The following is a 20,601-nucleotide window of genomic DNA, read 5'->3' as shown; positions in this document are numbered from 1 at the left end:
ATCTCGTATTCAGACTTCACAGATCCTCTCTATTCTTTTCTATATAAGTTAAAAGAAATTAGAAAAGAAAACTAGGATATGGCATCTCATTTGTTTTAGGATGTTGCTTTTTCTCAAAAAGAGAATTTTAAAAGTAAAGAAGAAATCGTGTGATAAAAATATTACTTGAAAATTTTAAAGTTTTAAACTACTTTTATAAAGGTGTGGAATTTAAAGTAAAAGTTTTCAAAAATTTTAATTATGTTTCAATAAAGAGGAAAAAAGAAAAAAAAAAACATAAATTATTGCATATAAATCAGTGATGTTGCTCATGAAATTGGGTCTACCATGCAGAACATACATAGTCATAGTTAGTTCGAATTGATAAGTTGGCTCTCCAAAGGACGATAGAGCAATACTTTAAGTGTACTGATGTGAGTGGTGTATGCAAACACTCTAACGTCTAACTAAGCAAAATCAAATTAAGAGATAAGTTGGATATAGAGATAATGAACCTTCCCTATTTATTACTACCTCCGTCCCTAATTATAGGACTCTTTTGAAAAAATAACGGGAATTAAGATAGTGGATATTTGTATTAAATATGTTTGTAATTACTATTGTTTTTACAATTTTATCCTTTAAGAAAGAGGGTTGGTTTATGTTTTCAAGTTTCAACATTCTATTTATTGCTGATTGAAGAAAAAGATGTATAATAAATAAGGGCATGTATGGAAAGAAATAATTAATGTAGTTGAAAATAAAAAAGGACAAAAAAAATTCTCAAAAGAATCTTATAATTAATGTACCTCTTGATTGTTATTGCTATCTTATTAATTTCAATCATTCTAATTGTTAGAAATCCACAAACTATTCCAATAATTGGTCAGAATTTCTTTGAATATGTCATTTGTCTCAAGAATTGAATATAGTGGGATTGAGGAGCTTCAAAGGAGTTGAGTCTTTAATGGTCAAAATCGTAATGGTGATAACATATTCTTGACCTCCCCCTTTGTTTAAGTCACTATCCATGCTAGTCGGTGTTGACATGTCGAAGAATCGTACACTCCTTGTATCTTTTGTATTAGTTACTTTTGTTATCCACGATATTGAACCCTAGTCTCCTTTCTCATTTTTTTTGCGTACATTTGCTTCTCTTTCTCAATGTAATTTTGTTTGATTTGTTTTTCAATGATTGATTTTATTGATTGCAAGTTAGTAATTCACTATGGTGGTTTATTTTCTCATTTGTTAGTTATACTATTCGCTTTTCTTTGTCATATTATCCTTTTATTTATTTATTTATATTTTATTATGTTTGTGTGATATGGCTAGCAATTGTACGAAATAACATTATTATTGGGAAGATGCTTCAATACTTGAACAAAGAGGTTGTTGATGAAGATTACACTTAGAACTCTAAAGTATGTGTATCCAAACTAATTTTTAGGCTCGATTCATCCCCACCGACTTATGGATATTGGATATAAATGGTATGAACAGCGAATTTCCTCCAGATTACTTTGAAGACCTTGTTGTGATTTACACAAACACAACAATTAATCTTTTGATAATAGTTTATAAAAAAAAAAATTTTGACGCTTCACTCGTGCGTTGGAGAAATTATTAATGATTTGGAGTGATGTAAATGAGGGGGAAATAACTTAGATTAATTGGCAAATTCGTAAGTTTTTATGCTTATAAGATGTCTTAAATTTTCATCCTCCATTACATGGACCTTCTCACGAGCCTTTTGATTTTTGGTATCAACTTATTTTCAACATTCTTCTTCTAAGTGAAGGTGATTACCCAATTGCTTAAGAGACATGTCATCTTTCTTTTGTTTAATGTTCCTTTAAAATATTTCCATGAATTAAGGAGTTTTTCTATTACGGAGGATACACTAACGAATTTGGGAGTTTTTCCATGAGCATTTTGATGGTTGTTGTTATTGTTGTTGTTAATGTGTTCAATTTCATGCATTTTTCCATAACAAATCGATTGTCAGAAACAAGGAAACTTCTTACTTGTAGCATCTTCTTGCATGTATCTTTATTCTTTTTTTCTTTCTTTCTGTAGTTACTTTACATAATGTATTCTTTGATAGATATCAAACAGGGAGTCTCATATACCATTGAAAATATGACTCACACAAATGTAGTCATCATTCTTCTTCATCTTTCTTTGTGGTGTTTGGAATATAAACAACTATCAAAGTTGTAAGAAATAATTCCATCTTTTCTACGGGAAGATAAAGCAGCATCCACCAAATTTCTCCAATATCATTTCTTTGAGTGGTTGATGTTGTATCAAAAGTAAGTATTTTTGTATCATATCCACAAGGACTAGTGCGATATTTAATTCATTCAACAATTGATATGATTTTAAGTGAGATAATTGTAAGGTGTTTGATTTCATAAACTACAAAATTATAACAGTGTAAATGATACGGAAATCAAGAGAGATATGTGTATATTGGGGTTAAACTTCATCAACTTATTTCACATGTACTCCTGATTTGTTATATAGATTCTAAACAATGTTATGAGTTCAACGAACATCATCTATGTCTAAACAAACATCATCTATGTCTAAACAATGTTATTTCATCTATGTCTAAACAATGTTATGAGTTCAATCATATTGGTCGATTGTCGATCTCTCAACCTATTAACCAACACAATATCCTTAACAATCAATAATTTTAGTGATTGATAAACCTAAATCTATCTTTAGAGTTCAGTATTTACCAGGTGCTTATCCTAAATCTAGATTCAAAAGGTATTTCTCAATAACAATTCAAATTCATAAATTGAATTAATGAAAGCAAGGATAACATAAATATTCATGAATAACTAGAATAATATATAATGTCATAATCAAAAGAAATACATACTAGCAAAGTTGGTTACATTTAACCCCAACAAAAGAGAATGAGAAATGATAACTGAACACATTTTTGGAGACACAATGCAGACATCACCGTATAATTATACTGTATTTTTGTTTTTTTACACTGTTACTATATATTATGTTTTCCTTTCTTTCTTTTTTTGTTTTCCTTTTCATTTCCCTGCAAGTCGTGTCTGCTTATCATTTTCCACCACCACCGTTCTGCAACTCGGTGGTCTCTCTTTTGTTATCACTTCACTCGTCGCAACTAAACTCGTCGTCGCTAATAATCGGACACAACTCATATCAACAAAAATGAAAAAGAACAGATCTGGTGGTGAGAATGTTGCCGGTGGGGAAGATCCAGAACGGAAGATGATGAGTCTCAGAACAGTGGTTGAACGAATCTCCGACGACGTGAGGAAGAAAAGGATTCCGTCGGCGACATAAGATCCAGATCTGAGATAGAAGAGAGAGAGAGAGAGAGAGAGAGAGAGAGAGAGAGAGAGAGAGAGAGAGATATCATGATTAGTGTTGGACGGAGGTAAGAAGGATGGTGGAGGACGAGAGAGAGAGAGAGAGAGCCGGGGGGGGTTGATGGTGGTCTGTGAGAGGATGGTGGTAGCGAAAGACTTTGCACACGCAGAGAAGAGAAGAGAGGTAGAAGAGGGGTATGATGCATTTACAACAATGCCCTTGTTTTAATGTTGAAAAGTCTAAATTGTCCATGGTGTCTGTATTGTGTCAAAAAAAGTGTGTCTAGTTATCATTTCTCAAAGAGAATTTAACTACTCATTGTCATGGTAGCTTTACAAAGATGAGAAGAAACCCTTATTTTCCAAGCGAAATTGGTTCAAAAAGCTCAGTTTTCTTCTCTTAAACCCTAAGTAATCATTTGCTATAAATAAAGACTCTTGCGCTATTATAACGGTTCAAGGCAAGGGTCAAGCATCAGAGCTTCAAGGCAGGATTTCTTCATTCTCTTGTTATGTTTTTATATTGTTTTGTTATGATATTTGTTGCCATGAGCAACTAAACCTCTTGATTAAGGTTCCAAGATGAACCCCTTCTTATTTGTTGGATTTTATTAATAAAGTTTTTCATTCAGTTTATGCTTTTATTGTGCTCGATTTAAATTAGTCCATGCTTGTTCATTAATACTTTTTCAACTGAAAACTTCGAATTGTAATCTTGAAAATTGATCCGTAGATTAAAAGTAGGCACTGACAATCTGAAATTATATAAGTTTATTGGTTTGTTCTAATTACTTGTTTCTTAAATTGGTTAATGAAATTCAAGTTTGAAAACCTAACCGTTACTACGCTCTTTTAATATAACTCTTTAACATAAAATGACAAATAGCAAAAATATGTTGTGTGAGCCTTGACATCTCAAAACAACGAATGAACCGACCGTCAAAATTAACTGATTCACTAACCAACAACCCCTTGTGATAAATCACAGTAAGCAATTGAGCCATTTCTAGCTAATCTTTTTGAATTCAATCATGAAGGATTGAAATGAATTTAATACCATCCCCAAATTCTTTAACGGATGCAAACTCGTAAGCTTTAAAACGTATACATCACAATAGATCTATAATCAAATCAGAAATCAAATTCATATAAACAAACCATCAATTAGCACCAATAGAACCCTAATTACCCAACAACGAATCAACTATGAAGAGGTGATGCTGAACTGAAAACCAAATAGAGATGAGGCTGACATAAACCAACCTAAACTGAGATTCGAGAAATACAAACCACTTGAAATTTAGCGTTGCATCAACCCAACTAAACCCAATCGTGATCTAGGTTTAGAGCTTAGATTGGGCTATTCAAACAAACAAAAACTGAGAAAAACTATAACCGCTTTGACCCATATATGACAAACCAGAGACGAGGAGAATTCGTCACGGAGGTTTAGGAAAAGCACCAAGTATATTGTGGCGGTTGGGTCGTCGACAATTGCTTTAGCAACTCTAGAAGAGGTGTTAGAGGTGTTGACGCGACAAAGATTCCCTCGGTCACACCACCCGTACATACAACTACATGGAGTCGGCCAAGTTTGGACGTTGAAGTAGAAAAGAGAGGTTGGATTGGCCGAAAAGTAAAGGAGAGGGAGACGAGAGTTTCTCTCTCTAAAATTTTGTTATCTCTGCCATCATATCATAGTATGATAATTTTTGGAAAATTTTGGGGTTTCCACAACCTCTTGTGGTCCATGTAGTGGCTCTGCCATCGACTCATATAAGATAGCAATTATTTACATCTCCATTAAAACTCAACCCATAATTATAATCAATAATACTCAACCCATATCAATTCAAGTGAAAACCATGAATATAATCAAGTGATAATTCTTTACTAGATTTATATTTTTGAATTTTTAAAATATCCAACCAAAAACCACCCAAAATAGGGTCTTAATATTTTGGAGTATTTTATACTCCCTCCGTCCCAAATTGTATGTCGATTTAGGGAAATTTTTTTGTCCCAAATTATATGTCACTTTACAATACCAATACAACATTAATGTTACTTTTCCTATTATAACCTTAGCTATTTATTACTATCACTTCTTTCAATTCTTTCATTTATCTTTCCCATATTATTTATTAAGGATAATTTTATAAAACAACTCATAATACCTCTTTTCCACACAATATTAATTGCATTTCTTAATATGTGTGAAATGCCTAAAACGTCATCCAATTTGGGACGGAGGGAGTATGATATTTACATATGTTAAAATGAAACTTGCTATATTCAATCTATAATCTGCTAACCTCGTAAGTTTTTTAATACATGTAACCCTATTACACACTAATTGAAAATAAAAGAATCATGATTAATGAATACAAAACACTAATCCTCTAGTTACTATTCTTTGCATCATCGTTAATCTCGCCAAGAATCACGATTAATGCCACTATAAAAGCGTAATCAATGTTGGGATAAACGGTAACCATGAAATGGTCTTTACCAATTAAAATGCTCGTCACCGTGTGCTTTTTGTGCATCTGCAATAAGAAACAATAATGCCACAAAAAATTAATTTATGATTAGTATATATAGTCGGATGATAATCCAATCAAAGTACTTAATTAAAATGGAATATACGTTATATAAAATAATGCTTATACCTGTGCAACAATGTTATTAGATTCACCAGCATAAACACTACAAGATCGTTCGAACCAACTCCCTTTAACTTTAAAGTCACAAACATCTTCTTTTGTGTTACCAGCAAGAAACACATCTAATTTGGTCTTAAATTGCATTAGGGAAGATCGTTTCAATGTAAATATTAGATCTTTAGCATTTGTGCTTTGACCTCTATATGCTTCCCACCGATCATGCATAGTCAATATCTGCACAAATAGTATAAAATAAAACTGAAACATTAAACTACATTATTTTTATGGGATTAAACGACACTTTATTGAGTCATTGGGGTATTTAAAGTTTTTTGAATGAATAAATAGATGCCAATGTGGGTGACATTTTTTTTTCTAATCTCGATATCTGATACAAGAGACGATTAGTTTGGAAATCAATTCCACCTTCAATTAACAGATGGCTCAATTGAAGTTAGAGCAAAGTTGTATCGATTGATCCAACATAAAAATTGTTAGCGCTAGAAGTATTTAACTCTGAGACCTAACGAGAACACACTCTAAAGTTTCAATCCTACACCATCACTACAAGAAATAAATCAAATTGGAACAGAAAATTACGTCGCGTCATGCCAATCTATGGGGACATGTGAGTGAGAAGATTGTATTGTAAAATGACTCATTGATGCGTTTAAAGGCTGATTTGAGGTTCCTTACTTTTTTACACTTAAGTTTACATATTTAAATAGATTTTTATTTATAGTTTTCAAATTATATTTTTAAACTTTTTACTATTACTTTTCCAAAAATCACATCAATAAGTTGATAGTGAAATTCTCTAAAGCTCAATGAACCTATCTGACTGGTTATATGAGCTAAATGGATTAGACCAAAAAGACCCCGTTTGTAATTTGACTTGCTCTTTTTTTACAACTCAGTACATACAATTTTTTTTTGACTAATGAATCGACCTATTAGGCTTGATCTATTTTGACATATCTTATTTAATTTATACCGGACAGAGCTTAGACAAACATAGATTTTATAGCTATGTTATTGTATTGAATCAAATTGTAAAGACAAACAAATATGCCAACTTCTTGATCATAGATGTGTGTATTGACTATTTAGTAATCACCATTGAATCTTATATCTTAAGACAATGATGAGTGTATGTATGATCCGAGCAAAAGCTTGTTTACTTGTATTATTATTTTATTTGTAATTAAATAAAAAATTAAATAGAAAGAGAAAGAGAGAATAAAGTTGAACATACCTTGCGACGTAGGGTGATGATGGGGTTACCGGCCGCATCAACCAAGACACGGTGGTCACGTATGGTAAACACAGAACCCTTAACTTTGAAAACTATGTTGCCGTTGACATCAGTAACGGTTAAGTTGTCTGCAATGGTCATCACCTTTTTCACCACCGCGAGTTCCACCGGATATGGAGTACAATATTGAGGGCCTATTATGGTGGTGGGGAGTGGTGGCATCGGTGCAGAGGAAGAAGGTTGTGGTTGATAAGGATAAGCCATGATGATAGTAACGATGATGGTGTTGGTGATATATATGTATATGTATACGTATATATTTTATGTTATGCTAGCTTTTAGTTTTTGTTTGTGATGAGATCAGAATCTTGTTTGTTCTGTTAGGCAAATATATGTGTGAGAATAATGAGAGGGATCGTTTAAACTTTCTTATATAATAATTTGATTGATTTTAAACATATTTATATAAGTAAATTAAATGAGGGAAAAAAGAAAGTATCACGAAGGTTCATGTTAGAAATTAATTTGAGCCGTCTTTTTTGTACGTTTATAGGATTTATTATGTTAAGCAACGTGTAGCGTACAAAACATAGATTGTGGAGTGGAAGCCATGATGATGATGATTAAGAAGAAACAGAAATGGTCAACAAATAATAAATTAAGATGTCATGCAAATTTTTGGTATGGGTTGAATATGATGCAGATTGAATCCTTTTTCCTTGAGTCGGTCTATGGTAGAGTTTTTTTTTTTTTTTTTTTTTTTTGTCTTTAATAATAGAGTTTTGACGTTCCCGTGAGCTTAGTTTAATTAGCTGGCATATTGCATATCTCGGACATCTCACTTCTCCACATTTAATTGTGTGAATTTTAGTCATTAGACTATTGAACAAAAAAAAAGTTTTGGCGGGTAATGTTTTGGAGATGCTTTTTGTTTGTTGTTCATGTGTTTTTTGTTCTATCTTTCTTGATTTCATCATAGCTCTTTCACATGGTGTTGCCAAATAGAGGAGAGGAAGAGCAACTCTATATTGGTGTTCATGATTATTATGGTAAAAGTATAATTTTGTTATTTTAAAATATTGTATGATTATAATTTATCCAAAATTATAAATTTTCCAATATACTATAATGTATAACATATTTGCTTCAATTATGAATTGTGTAAGAAAATATTTTGAATAAGATTTAAATTATGTTGTTTAATAGAGCTAATTTGATTTGAGAATGGTCCTCTCTCTACTTTTCAATCCTTCAAATATCTTTCATCATGCATTTATATCAAATTCTAATAAATAATAAAGGTTCATCTCTAAATACACAATCAAAGGAAAATAAATAATAACATATCAAAATAATGGGATAGGGTTGGAAAACACCCTTCTTGATGCTCTGGTTGCATTCCCTTGCCTATGAACTCTATAGTTGTTAAATAATTATTGGATCATGTTAACCATTGTCCTTTGGGCCCTAGTTAAGCAGTTAAAAATAAAAAGAAAAAATAAAGCCAACATTAAAAACAATACTTTTTTAAGTTTCAAAAAATAAAATACAAAATTTTTGAAAAAACATTTTATTTTATAATTCATTAACCAATGCCCTAAGGGCAATAGTTAACATTTCCCATAATTATTTTAGAAGAAGAAGGCTCTTAATAAATAGACATTTTTCACACTATATTAGCTTTGGGCGTTATTGCGTAGGAGGCAGGGAACAAGATTCCTTATGTTGTCTCCAAGATGCGTAGGGCGTATAGGTTCATGCGGGGGATGCATGGCCTTTTTCCTTGTTTTCTTCATTCTTTGTGTACTTTTCTTCCTATAAATGAGTTCGGGACAAAATTCCCCCAAGTTGTTTTGTCTCCAAATTCTTTGTTCTACTTGATTCTCTAACTTCCTCAGCTTTAATAAGATGTCTTTCTTTGTTGAATTATACAATTTAAACTATAAAAGACTCAAAACATCTATAGAATTGTAACAAAGATTCTATCATAGTGAATTTCTTCACAAGGTGTGGAAAGAATGCATGTACCCTTAGATTAGAAGGGGAACCACTATAATTTTTTCTGTCCCTTTTTCTCTTCTCTACTCCCTTTAATTTTTCCGCATTCGTTCATATCTTTAACACAATTTTTCGGAAGGATATTAAGAACCTAAACTCACGAAAATAATTCTAAAAAGGTCTTAAAACCTAATTCATCCCCTCTTAGGTTGCACTCTGAACTTACAAGGGAAAGCACCAAGCATATTGTGGTGGTTGGGTCGCCGACGGTTTCTTTAGCAACTCCAAAAGGGGTATTAGAGGTGGTGAAGCGACAGAGATTCCTCCGGTCGCACCACCTACATATACAACCACATGGAGTCGGGTGTGTTTGGATGTTGAAGGAGAAAAATAGGTTGAGCGACGATGAGGGTAGGTCGGAAAGTAAAGGAGAGAGTTTTTCTTTCTAAAACTTTAATCTCTATCATTCATATCATAGTATGATTATTTTTGGAAAATTTTGGGCTCCGCCACATGCTCATATAAGATAGTAATTCTTTACTTCTCCATTAAACTCAACCCATAACTATAATCAATATTACTCAAACTATAATCCAATCAAGTGAAAACCATAATTGTAATCAAGTGATAAATCTTTACTAGATTTAATTTTTTTGAATTTTTAAAATATGCAACCAAAAACCACCCATAAAAGGGTCTTGAGAATTGTTGTTGACACATTACATAAGGCTGTGCTACACTAGTAATTTATCGAAATGCCCATCGGCAGTTAACTGCCGAATTATAGAACCGGCTGCAGTTAACTACCGAAGAAAACTTTGGCAGTAAACTACCGAGGAAAACTGAAAACTTCGGTAGTTAACTGTCGAGGAAACCTCAAACCTGTGTTTTTTTTTTGTTGACAAAAACTATAAATTGTCATTAATAATATTTATTGATTTTGAATGTTTCAATCATTATTTTGATACGTTTCAAACAATTGCAGTATTATACTTATGCGTATATATCTTAATAACAATAGCATTTAAATCAGTGTAAAAATTAAGCATTTGAATATTGTTTTGCACATTACTTAAATACAAATAATAATAAAAAAAATCGTTAAAATAATTGTGCACAACAATTTTTTTAAGGTATAATATGTTGTTATATTTTCTACATTAAAATTATTGTGTACAAAGATTTTTTATTTATTTAAGTAATTTGCAAAACAATATTCAAATGCTTAATTTTTACACTTATTGAAATGTTTTTTGAGGACTTAAATGCTATTTATTTTTTTGGTCAAGATTTATATGATATTCTTATTAAGATATATATATATAATACTGCAATTGTTTCAAACATTCAAAAACAATAAATATTATTAATGATAATTTATGGTTTTTGTCAAAAAAAAAAAAAAAAAACAGGTTTGAGGTTTCCTCGGCAGTTAACTGCCGAAGTTTTCAGTTTTCCTCGGTAGTTAACTACAGCCGGTTCCATAATTCGGCAGTTAACTGCTGAGTGGCATTTCAGTAAATTACTAGTGTGACACAGCCAATGCATATGTGTCAACAACAATTCTCAAGGGTCTTAATATTTTGGGAGTAAATAGTCAATTACCCCCTGAAATTGTTAGTTTCGTTAATTACCCCTTGAAATTAACAAAACTTCAATTATCCCCCTAAAATTGCACAACGTTAATCAATTTACCCCCTACGTCAAATTTTTCTGTTAGTCAACATAACGTTTGGCAAATACCCCCTGAAGTTTTGCACTTATGTGCAAAATGCCCCCCTAAATTGGAAAATTTATATTTTGTTTTCTTATCCTTAAAAGTGATTGCATTATCACTGAATTGCGGAGCATATTAGCTATGTTTTGACGATATACAACCATATATTGACAGTATTGTAGAACAAATTGGCAGTATTTGATAAACCCTACAATAATTTTCAAAACTCAAGAATATTTACAAAACAAACATAAAAGTATTTCTTTGTTCCAACATCAGATGTTGTTTTTTTCTTTTTTAAGTTGTCCTTAACCCCATTAGAGATCAAAAGGATGGTGGCTATCATGTTTTTTTATTCTCTTAAAAAAAAATATAATGAAATATACATAATATAAAATTATTACAATTCCTTTGAATCCTAACGGGGGAAGAAGACCATGATTCCTTCAAGATCCTTTATAAAGTGAGAGAAGTAACAAGTTTATGTATTTTTTTCTTGAAAGTGAGAGAAGTGTGTTGGTGGTGTGCACCGCTCACAATATAAAGGAAGTGGAAATTTTTGGTGTGGTTAAAATTAGCAATAGCAAAGCCATATACTGTGACATCTTGGTAATTCTTGGTTATGCCAATCATGTATTATTTATGTGCTTCATTATGTATGACATGTATTAGTTTTTCATCTGACAAGTGTGGCTGTACTTTACTATGTTGACTTTCATATCGTTAGACTCTAATACATGGTTAATGTTTGATCGTTTAAAGGAACATATATTATTGTATACCGTCAAAACTTAGCTAAATGCTCCACAATTCAGTGATAATGCAGTCACTTTTAAGGATAAGAAAAAATATATATAAATTTTCAAGTTCATGGGGCATTTTGCACATAAGTACAAAACTTCAGGGGGGTATTTGCAAAACGTCATGTTAACTAACAGAAAAATTTGACGGAGGGGGTAAATTGATCAACGTTGTGCAATTTCAGAGGGGTAATTGAAGTTTTATTAATTTCAAAGGGGTAATTGACGAAACTTACAATTTCATGAGGTAATTGACAATTTACTCATATTTTGGAGTACATATTTTGTATGATATTTACATGTGTCAAAATGAAACTTGCTATATTCAATCTATAATTTGCTAAACTCTTAATTTTTTTTAATACATGTAAACTTATCACACACTAATTAATAATAAAATAGTATTTAGTGAATACAAAACACTAATCGTTTAGTTACTACCCTTTGTACCATCCTTAATCTCCCCAAGAATCACGATTAACGCCACTATAAAAGCGTAATCAACGTTGGGACACACCTTTACCATGAAATGGTCTTTATCAATTAAAATGTTCGTAACCGTGTTTTTTTTGTGCATCTGCGACAACAAACAATAATGCCACGGAAATTAATTGTGATAAGTATATATAGTCAGGTGATAGTACAATCAAAGTAATTAATTAGAATGGAATATACACTATAAAATAATGCTTATACCTGTGCAACAATGTTATTAGATTCACCAGCATAAACAATGCAAGATCGTTCAGACCAACTACCTTTGACTTTAAAGTCACAAACATCTTCTTTGGTATTACCAGCTAGAAATACATCTAATTTGGTCTTAAACTGGATTAGGGACGATCGTTTCACTGTAAATATCATATTTTTAGCATTTGTGCTTTGACCTCTATACGCTTCCCACCTATCATGCATAGTCAATATCTACACAAATAGTATAACATAAAAATGAAACATTAAATAAAATTATTTTTGCGGGATTAAACGACACTTTATTGGGTAATTGCGGGTATATAAAGTTTACTGAATGAATAAATAAATGTCAATCCGGGTGAGGTTTTTTTTTTTAATCTCGATATCTGGTACGGCTAATTTTCGAAATCAATTCCACCTTCAACTAAGAGACTACTCAATTGAAGTTAGAGCAAAATTCTGTATCAACTGACCAAACATAAAAATTATTAACACTAAAAATGAGACCTAAAGAGAAATACACTCTAAAGTTTTAACCTTACATCACCACTACAAGAAATAAATCAAATTGGGACAGCAAATTACTTTGCACCATGCCAATCTATGGGGACATGTGGGCAAGAATTGTATTATAAAATAACTCATTGATGTGTTTATAGGTTGATTTGGGGTTCTTACTTTTTTACACTTAAGATGTGTAAATCTAGTCATTGTGAAAAGCCTCTACTATTAACAAATTTTACACAAGCATTTAAGACATTTAATGTAAAACAGTCCAATGAGTTAGCCTGTTTTGCTCAAACGGGCCAACTAAAAACCGACGTGATTGTACTTCGTCTCTAATTATAAACTCTTCGATCTTTTGACTAATTTCACACATATTAAAAAATGTGGGCGGTGTAGTTAATATGTTTATTCAATATGTTAATATTACTAAATTATCATTTGTTTATATGTGTATTTAATTTGGTTTTGGTTTAAATAGGTCTTTAGTCCCTACAAGTATAGGCCGTTTTAATTTTCATTCATGAAGTTACTAATCCTTCCATTTTGCCACTGCAAATATTAATCATTTTAATTTCAGTCCTAATTACGTTTTTTATAAGGTGGATGGTGATTAGAAACGTGGCGCTTATGTGGCTATTGGTGATTGGCTTGAGTGTTGCCACGTCATCAAAACAAACATGGATGGAAAATTTTTCCCTTAATGAGAAAACACAAGCGTTAAATGAGTGTTTTGCCCAAATACTTTCAAAGGTTAGATTGAAGAAAATGGAACTGACCCAGTGAAACAACACAGAAAATGGCATAGTGAAGAAAATGGAACATACCCCCGAGAATTTCTTCAAAGGTTGATTCGCGGCAGAGGGGAGACAGAGAGAACAAAGTTGCAGATCGAGTGAGAATAAGAGGGAAAAAGAAGAGGCTTAAATATGATAATCGTCCCTGTAATTTAGTCCAGTTTTGATTTATGACCTGGAAAAAAAAAATTTGATTGAAAAAGGTCCTGGCCCCACTTCATGTCTGACTTGCATGCTATTCGTTGACGTGGCAGTTGCTGACTGTGCAACTTTTGCCACGTGACGCTGACGTGGCAGACCACGTAATTAAAAATAAATAAAAAATTTGAAAATAAATTTAAAAATTATAAAAAAATACGAAAATACTTTTTATAAAAAAAAACTTTGAAAATTAAAATTCTCGAAAACTGAATTTTTTGACAAAAAACTATTAAAATTAAAAATTTTGAAAAAAAATGTGAAAATTAAATTTTCAAAAAATAGATTTTTGTAATTTGAAAATTATATATTAAATTTTTTTCGAAAATAATGACAATTATATTTTCAAAAGTTATAAATTTATAATTTCGATAATAAATTATAAATTTTTTAAAAAAAAGTTCTAATTTCTTGTTCATTTACGAAAATTTTAATTTAAAAAAAAAAACATTTTTTTTCAGAATATAATATTCAAAAAAAATTAATTTTATTTTGAAAATTATACAAAAAGAAAATTCAGAAAATTATTTTAAAATTTATTTTCAGAATTTTTATATTGTTTTTTAAATTTATTTTTAATTGTTTAAATTTTAAAACAATTTTCGGAATTTTAAAAATATTGTTTAAAATTTAATATTATGTGGCACGCCACATGGCAAAAGTTGCACAGTCAGCAACTGCCACGTGGCCAAAACAATGCCAAATCAGATGAATAGTGGGATCAGGGAGCTTTTTCAAACAAAAAAAAAATTACAAGGATGTATTTCAAATTTTTTTTACAGGGAAGAAAATCAAAACTGGACCAAATTACAGGGACAATTATCATATTTAAGCCAAAAGAAGAAGATAAAGACAGGGGCAAACACAATCATTTCAAACGTGGGCTTTTTTATTAAGGGAAAACTTGTCCATCCATGTCTGTTTTGTTGACGAGGCAACGCTCAAGCCAGTCACTAAAGGCCCCATAAGTGCCACATTTCTAATCATCCACCTCACCGAAGAAACATAATTAGGATTGAATTTAAAATGATTAATATTTGCAGTGGTAAAATGGAAGGATTAGTACTTTTAGGGATGAAAATTCAAACGACCTATATTTGTAGAGACCATAAACTTATTTTAGTCTTTGGTTTTTCATATTACAAGATAAGTTGGTGATATTAATTAAGAATATGTTTAGGAAAAGAATAATAAATACATCTAATAATTTGTATAAAAATTTATATTTAAAGACAAATCTTTTTCGAAAGAGTATATATAATTAGGGATAGAGGAAATAATTGATTTCCAAATTATTAAGTACAACTCATCTACTACAAGCTATGCCAATTTTTCCCAAAAAATTATTTGGTTGAAAATTAGATCTTCAACCAAGATGACCTGAATTTGAGACAGACAAACCACAAAATGTAGAGGAGTAAAAAGAAAATCTACTATGAACTATGTGATATAATAGACCAGTCCAACCCATTTCATTTTTATTTTTAATTTATTTGGTTTATTCAGTCATTTGTTTTACCTTTATGCATCAGTTTCCACAAAAAACAATCAAATATCAATTAAACTCAGGTTTTATTCCTCCAATTGAGTCAAATTGATGGTTTAAAAACTTTAAAATTTTAATAGTTTTAACTAAATATATCTTTTTATTAAGTTTGTATATTTAATTAGATTTTATTTATAGTTTTCAAAAAAATTCAACTTTGTACAAAAAAAATTTCTTCCAAAAATCACATCGAGAAGTTGATAGTAGGATACTTCGAAGCCCAATGATCCCATTTGACTGTGAATTAAGCTATAATTTTTAATTTTTGCCTTTCCTAGAATCAATTCTACATTAAATTTTATATTTTGATTATTACAATCTATTATTTTTCTTTATTGTCCTTTATCAATTCTCCTTCTTTTTGCTTTGTAATTAATTTGATGAACCAAATTTAATAAACTTAACGAACCAAATTAGCCCTCGAAAAATGTTTATGGTCATGAGTTACCAAATTTTGAATTTTCCTTTACGGTGTCCCCATTCAGATTTACTGTATTTTTTCTTTTACCTTTCTTTTACGCTATATTTTATCATTTTTGCCAACTAACTGTAATATTATTTAACTTAAATATATTTTATCAAAAAATATAAAATATATGAACAAATATTTTGTAATTTTTTTTTAGTATAATGTCGTATTTATTATATTTTAAATTAATATATAGAAAATTTATTTATTTAAATTAAATAATATATCTACATTTAGTATTGATCTACATATACATTCAACTATGCACATTTACACGAATTTAGCTATGTCCATTTTAGTAATTGTACATTCAAAAGCAATTTTGATAAAAACTATCCAAACAACTTTCAATTTGTTTAATCAATTCTGCAATATTGTATCCAAACATAAATAAATTCTCTCAAAATCAATTATGTCATAATCAATTTTATCATAATCAATTCTGTCAGAATCAATTTTATCCAAAGCTGCAATCAAACACACACTAAGTGTTTGGTTCAGCTTTGAATAGAATTGATTCTGACAAAATTGATTTTGAGAGAATTGGTTTATGTTTGGATACAATAATGCAGAATTGATTAAACAAACTGAATGTTGTTTGGATAGTTTTTATCAAAATTGCTTTTGAATGTATAATTACTAAAATGGACATAGCTAAATTCAAGTAAATGTGCATAGTCGAATGTATATGTACATCAATACTAAATATAGATATATTATTTAATTTAAATAAATTTTCTATATATTAATTTAAAACATAATAAATACAATCATTAAACTAATTTTTTTAGAAAGTATTTGTTCATATATTTTATATTTTTTGATAAAATATATTTAAGTTAAATAATACTAGAGTTAGTTGCCAAAAATGATAAAATATAGCGTAAGAGAAAAGTAAAAGAAAAAGACAGTAAATCTGAATGTGGACACCGTAAAGGAAAATTCAAAATTTGGTAACTCATGACCATAAACATTTTTCGGGGGCTAATTTGGTTCGTTAAGTTTTCTGATTAAATTTGGTTCATCACATTAATTACAAAGCAAAAAGAAGGAGAATTGATAAAGGAAAATAATAGGTTGTAATAAGCAAAATATAAATTTTAATGTAGAATTGATTATAGGAAAGGAAAAAGTTAGGAATTGTACCTTTAAGGAGAATTACTTTTGGAGGATAGAAGTAATTCTTAAAAGCCAAACCAAATACCATTGAAAACTCAATTTTCCACTTTTGAGGTTTGTAGAAGTGATTTTTTATGCTGAAAAGCCAAAACAAATAGGCGGGTTCTACCATTATTAATTATTTTTTACTTTTTTTTTCAAAACTTTATGTTTTTATTTCTCCAAATGAAATAAATGGATAAAGAGATAAATGGAGAGGATCTTAACTACTGAATGGGGGTTGCACTTGAGGAGTTAGAATCCTCTCCATTTATACTTTCATTTGGAGAGATAAAGATACAAAAGTTATTAAAAATAATTAATGATGGTTAAACTCATTTAATGATAGGACCCACTACTAATTTTATATGTCTATCTCTTTCATAATGACAAACTCCTTTTATTTTTAAAAGGCTTAAATAGGTCTTTCGTTCCTGCAAATATATGTCATTTGAATTTTCGTCCATGAAGTTATTAATCCTTTCAATCTGCCCCTGCAAATATTAATCATTTGACTTTTGGTTATAATTATATCTGATTAGTAACTTCAGGGACGAAAATTCAAATGACCTATATTTGCAGGGATGAAATACCTATTTAAGCAAACCACCTCGCCCAATCATCACTTGCCACATGGGCACCACGTCGCTAATGACAACTCACCTCAGCAAAAAAATCTAATTAAGACCAAAAGTCAAATGATTAATCTTTGCAGGGGCAGATTGGAATGATTAGTAACTTCAGGGACGAAAATTCAAATGACCTATATTTACAGGGACGAAAGACATATTTAAGCCTTTTTAAAAATGGAGAGGATCTTAACACACACTTGAGTGTCGTGGCTTTGATGTCATTACTCATTAGTGTCTTTGTTCATATCTTTCTTTTAACCATTCATTCTCTCTCATCTAAATTATTTTAATCATTCATCCATCATTCTCTCTTATTTAAAATAAACTAAAGTCCTCGTGAGCTTACCTCAATTGATATGGACAATGCATAATATATTTAAGAACTAAAGACATCCAAAGACACAAAAGCCAAAACACCCAAGTATTTTCCTGTGACTTGACTAACTTTTTATATAGGGCAAATGGATTAGACAAAAAGACCCCATTTGTATTTTGGCTTGCTTTTTCTTACAACTCAGTAAATACAAAATCATCCTTAAAAAAAAAAGTAAATACAAAATCATGAACTAATCGACTAACCTATTAGGCTCCATCTATTTTGACATATCTTATTCATACTGGACAGAACATAGATTTTATAGCTATGTTATTGTGTTGAATCAAATTGTAAAGTTGCTTGATCATGATTGAATAGTCTCCATTTCCCACGTACGTATCTTGCGTATATTGACTACATCCTCCGATCACTAATATAAGTAAAAATTTGATTTTTAAATTCATTCATTAAATGACATATGTAGTCGATAATAAAGACTACATACGTCATTTAATACGTCATTTAATGAATGAATCTAAAAATTAAATTTTTGCTTATACTAGTGACCGGAGGGTGTATTTAGTAATCACCATTGAATCTTATATCTTAAGACAACGATGTGTGTGTATGTGTACGATCCGGCTTGTTTACTTGTATTATATTTTTATTTGTAATTAAATTAAAAAAAAAGAAATAAAAAGAGAGAATAAAGTTGAACATACCTTACGACGTAGGGTGATGATGGGGTTCCGGGCGGCATCAACCAAGAGACGGTGATCACCTAGGGTAAATACAGTGAAGACAATGTTGTCGTTGACATCAGTAATGGTTAAGTTGTCTGCAATGGTCACAGGGGCCGATCCAGACATTTGATATATGTATGACTACAATTCCAAAGAAACAATAATATGTAAACTAAATTAAAAATAAGAAATAATATTATTTGATGCAATACAATTACAATGAAAATCGTCTCCTATCGATTTGTTGAAAATGAGGTAAAATAATATCATTATGCAAATTAGAAACACTAGAAGTTGAAATCAATATAAATAATCTTTACAAAGTAGTTTGGGAAAACTTTTATCAAAACATAAAGATTACATGTTCATAATCATGATTAGAACATAGTTTTCTCAATTAATTTAGCCACACATAGCCATAACCTACATTCCCTGAATGGTCATCACCTTTTTCACTACGGCCAAATTCACCGGATACGGATCACAATATTGAGGGCATATTATGGTGGTTGGAAGCACCGGCATCGGCGGTGCAGAGGCAGATGGTTGTGGTTGACAAGGATAAGCCATAGGTTGTGGTTGATAAGGATAAGCCGTGATAGGTGCAGAGGCAGAAGGTTGTGGTTGATAAGGATAAGCCATGATGATAATAATGATGACGAGGTTGGTGATATGTATATATATATATATATATATATATATATATATATATATATATATATATATATATATATATATGTATGTATATGTATGTTATGTTATGCTGGCTCTTAGTTTTTGTTTGTGTTGAGATCAGAGTCTTGTTTGTTCTGTTAGGTAATAAATATATGTGTGAGAATAATGGGAGGAATCGTTTAAACTTTCTTATATAATAATTTGATGATAATTTGATTGATTTTAAACATATATATATAAAAGTAAATGATATATCTAGGAACAAAGAAAGTATCATGAAGGTTCATGTTTTTTGTACGTTTATAGGATTTAATGTTAACGCGTAGGATTGTGATAACGATGGTGATTAAGAATAATCTACAGTTCTGACTAAGAAGGAAGAAGACTTAGTCAGTCAAGAAAGAATGAAAGCTAAGCAGGATGCAATAAGTTCAAAAGTTCAGACTATTCTTACTCCTCACCATGAAACTTTAGGACACTCTTTTAATGTCTTATTATTTTTCACAAAGTTTTCATTTATCTTTGTATAATTGACTAAAACTTTGATATTCTGATTTATAAAGTCTCTTGTCTATTCTATTATCTGTTTTTTTTCCTTTTTTCGTTGGGGAGAAAGTTAGAGAAATTATTAATAAGAGAGAGAGTCAGAAATCATATTTTGAAAAGGGGGAGTAGGACAGAAAGCATCTTAGTATATAAAATTGAGTCTGAACGAAGAAATAGCTTTAGTTTTGAAGTACTTAAAGAACGTTTTGAATTTAGAAGTAAAATTTAAAACATTTAGTGTGATTCTGACGAGACTTAGTCTAATTCTGACGAGACTTAGTATTTGAGAGTTTTAAATTTGAACCAAACTGAGTGATCTTGGAAAATTAAAATCCTAAGTCTAAATCTGACGAGATTCAGTACCCAAGAGTTTTAATTAAACCAGACTCTGAATGAGAAATTCAAAATCCCTTTAAGATCTTTTAAACTCTGATATAATTTGTTACAAATTAAAAGCTATGTATGTACTTAGTGTATCCCCTGATGAGCAGTTTATACTATAATATGTTTTGATGTGATTATAAATAAATCTAATTAACAT

General features: G+C 30.4%; 2 protein-coding genes across 2 annotated transcripts; both read right to left on the bottom strand.

Moving 5' to 3' along the window:
- Window positions 1-5,604: 5,604 nt before the first annotated feature.
- LOC11432065 (protein LURP-one-related 10) lies at window positions 5,605-7,781 on the bottom strand. The gene is made up of 3 exons (XM_003623498.4): window positions 7,269-7,781; window positions 6,020-6,247; window positions 5,605-5,896 (listed from the first exon to the last, which is right to left on the bottom strand). The coding sequence occupies exons 1-3, from the start codon at window positions 7,530-7,532 to the stop codon at window positions 5,750-5,752; spliced, it is 639 nt and encodes a 212-aa protein (XP_003623546.1). The 5' UTR covers window positions 7,533-7,781; the 3' UTR covers window positions 5,605-5,749.
- A 4,270-nt stretch (window positions 7,782-12,051) lies between these two features.
- LOC11425930 (protein LURP-one-related 10) lies at window positions 12,052-19,529 on the bottom strand. Its single transcript, XM_003623496.4, has 4 exons — window positions 19,287-19,529; window positions 18,819-18,980; window positions 12,480-12,707; window positions 12,052-12,360 (listed from the first exon to the last, which is right to left on the bottom strand). The coding sequence occupies exons 1-4, from the start codon at window positions 19,479-19,481 to the stop codon at window positions 12,214-12,216; spliced, it is 732 nt and encodes a 243-aa protein (XP_003623544.2). The 5' UTR covers window positions 19,482-19,529; the 3' UTR covers window positions 12,052-12,213.
- Window positions 19,530-20,601: the final 1,072 nt, after the last annotated feature.

The sequence above is a fragment of the Medicago truncatula genome, chromosome 7 (assembly GCF_003473485.1).
Source record: "Medicago truncatula cultivar Jemalong A17 chromosome 7, MtrunA17r5.0-ANR, whole genome shotgun sequence".
Taxonomy (NCBI): Eukaryota; Viridiplantae; Streptophyta; class Magnoliopsida; order Fabales; family Fabaceae; genus Medicago; species Medicago truncatula.
This window is presented reverse-complemented; position numbering and strand designations above follow the sequence as displayed.

Coding starts and splice junctions, on each gene's coding strand:
- LOC11432065 (XM_003623498.4), bottom strand. CDS start 7,532: ATGGCTTATCCTTATCAACCACAACCTTCTTCCTCTGCACCGATGCCA. Junction 6,248..7,268: donor TCATCACCCTACGTCGCAAG/GTATGTTCAACT, acceptor CTATTTGTGCAG/ATATTGACTATGCATGATCG. Junction 5,897..6,019: donor CTAATAACATTGTTGCACAG/GTATAAGCATTA, acceptor TTCTTATTGCAG/ATGCACAAAAAGCACACGGT.
- LOC11425930 (XM_003623496.4), bottom strand. CDS start 19,481: ATGGCTTATCCTTATCAACCACAACCTTCTGCCTCTGCACCTATCACG. Junction 18,981..19,286: donor ATTTGGCCGTAGTGAAAAAG/GTGATGACCATT, acceptor TTGGAATTGTAG/TCATACATATATCAAATGTC. Junction 12,708..18,818: donor TCATCACCCTACGTCGTAAG/GTATGTTCAACT, acceptor CTATTTGTGTAG/ATATTGACTATGCATGATAG.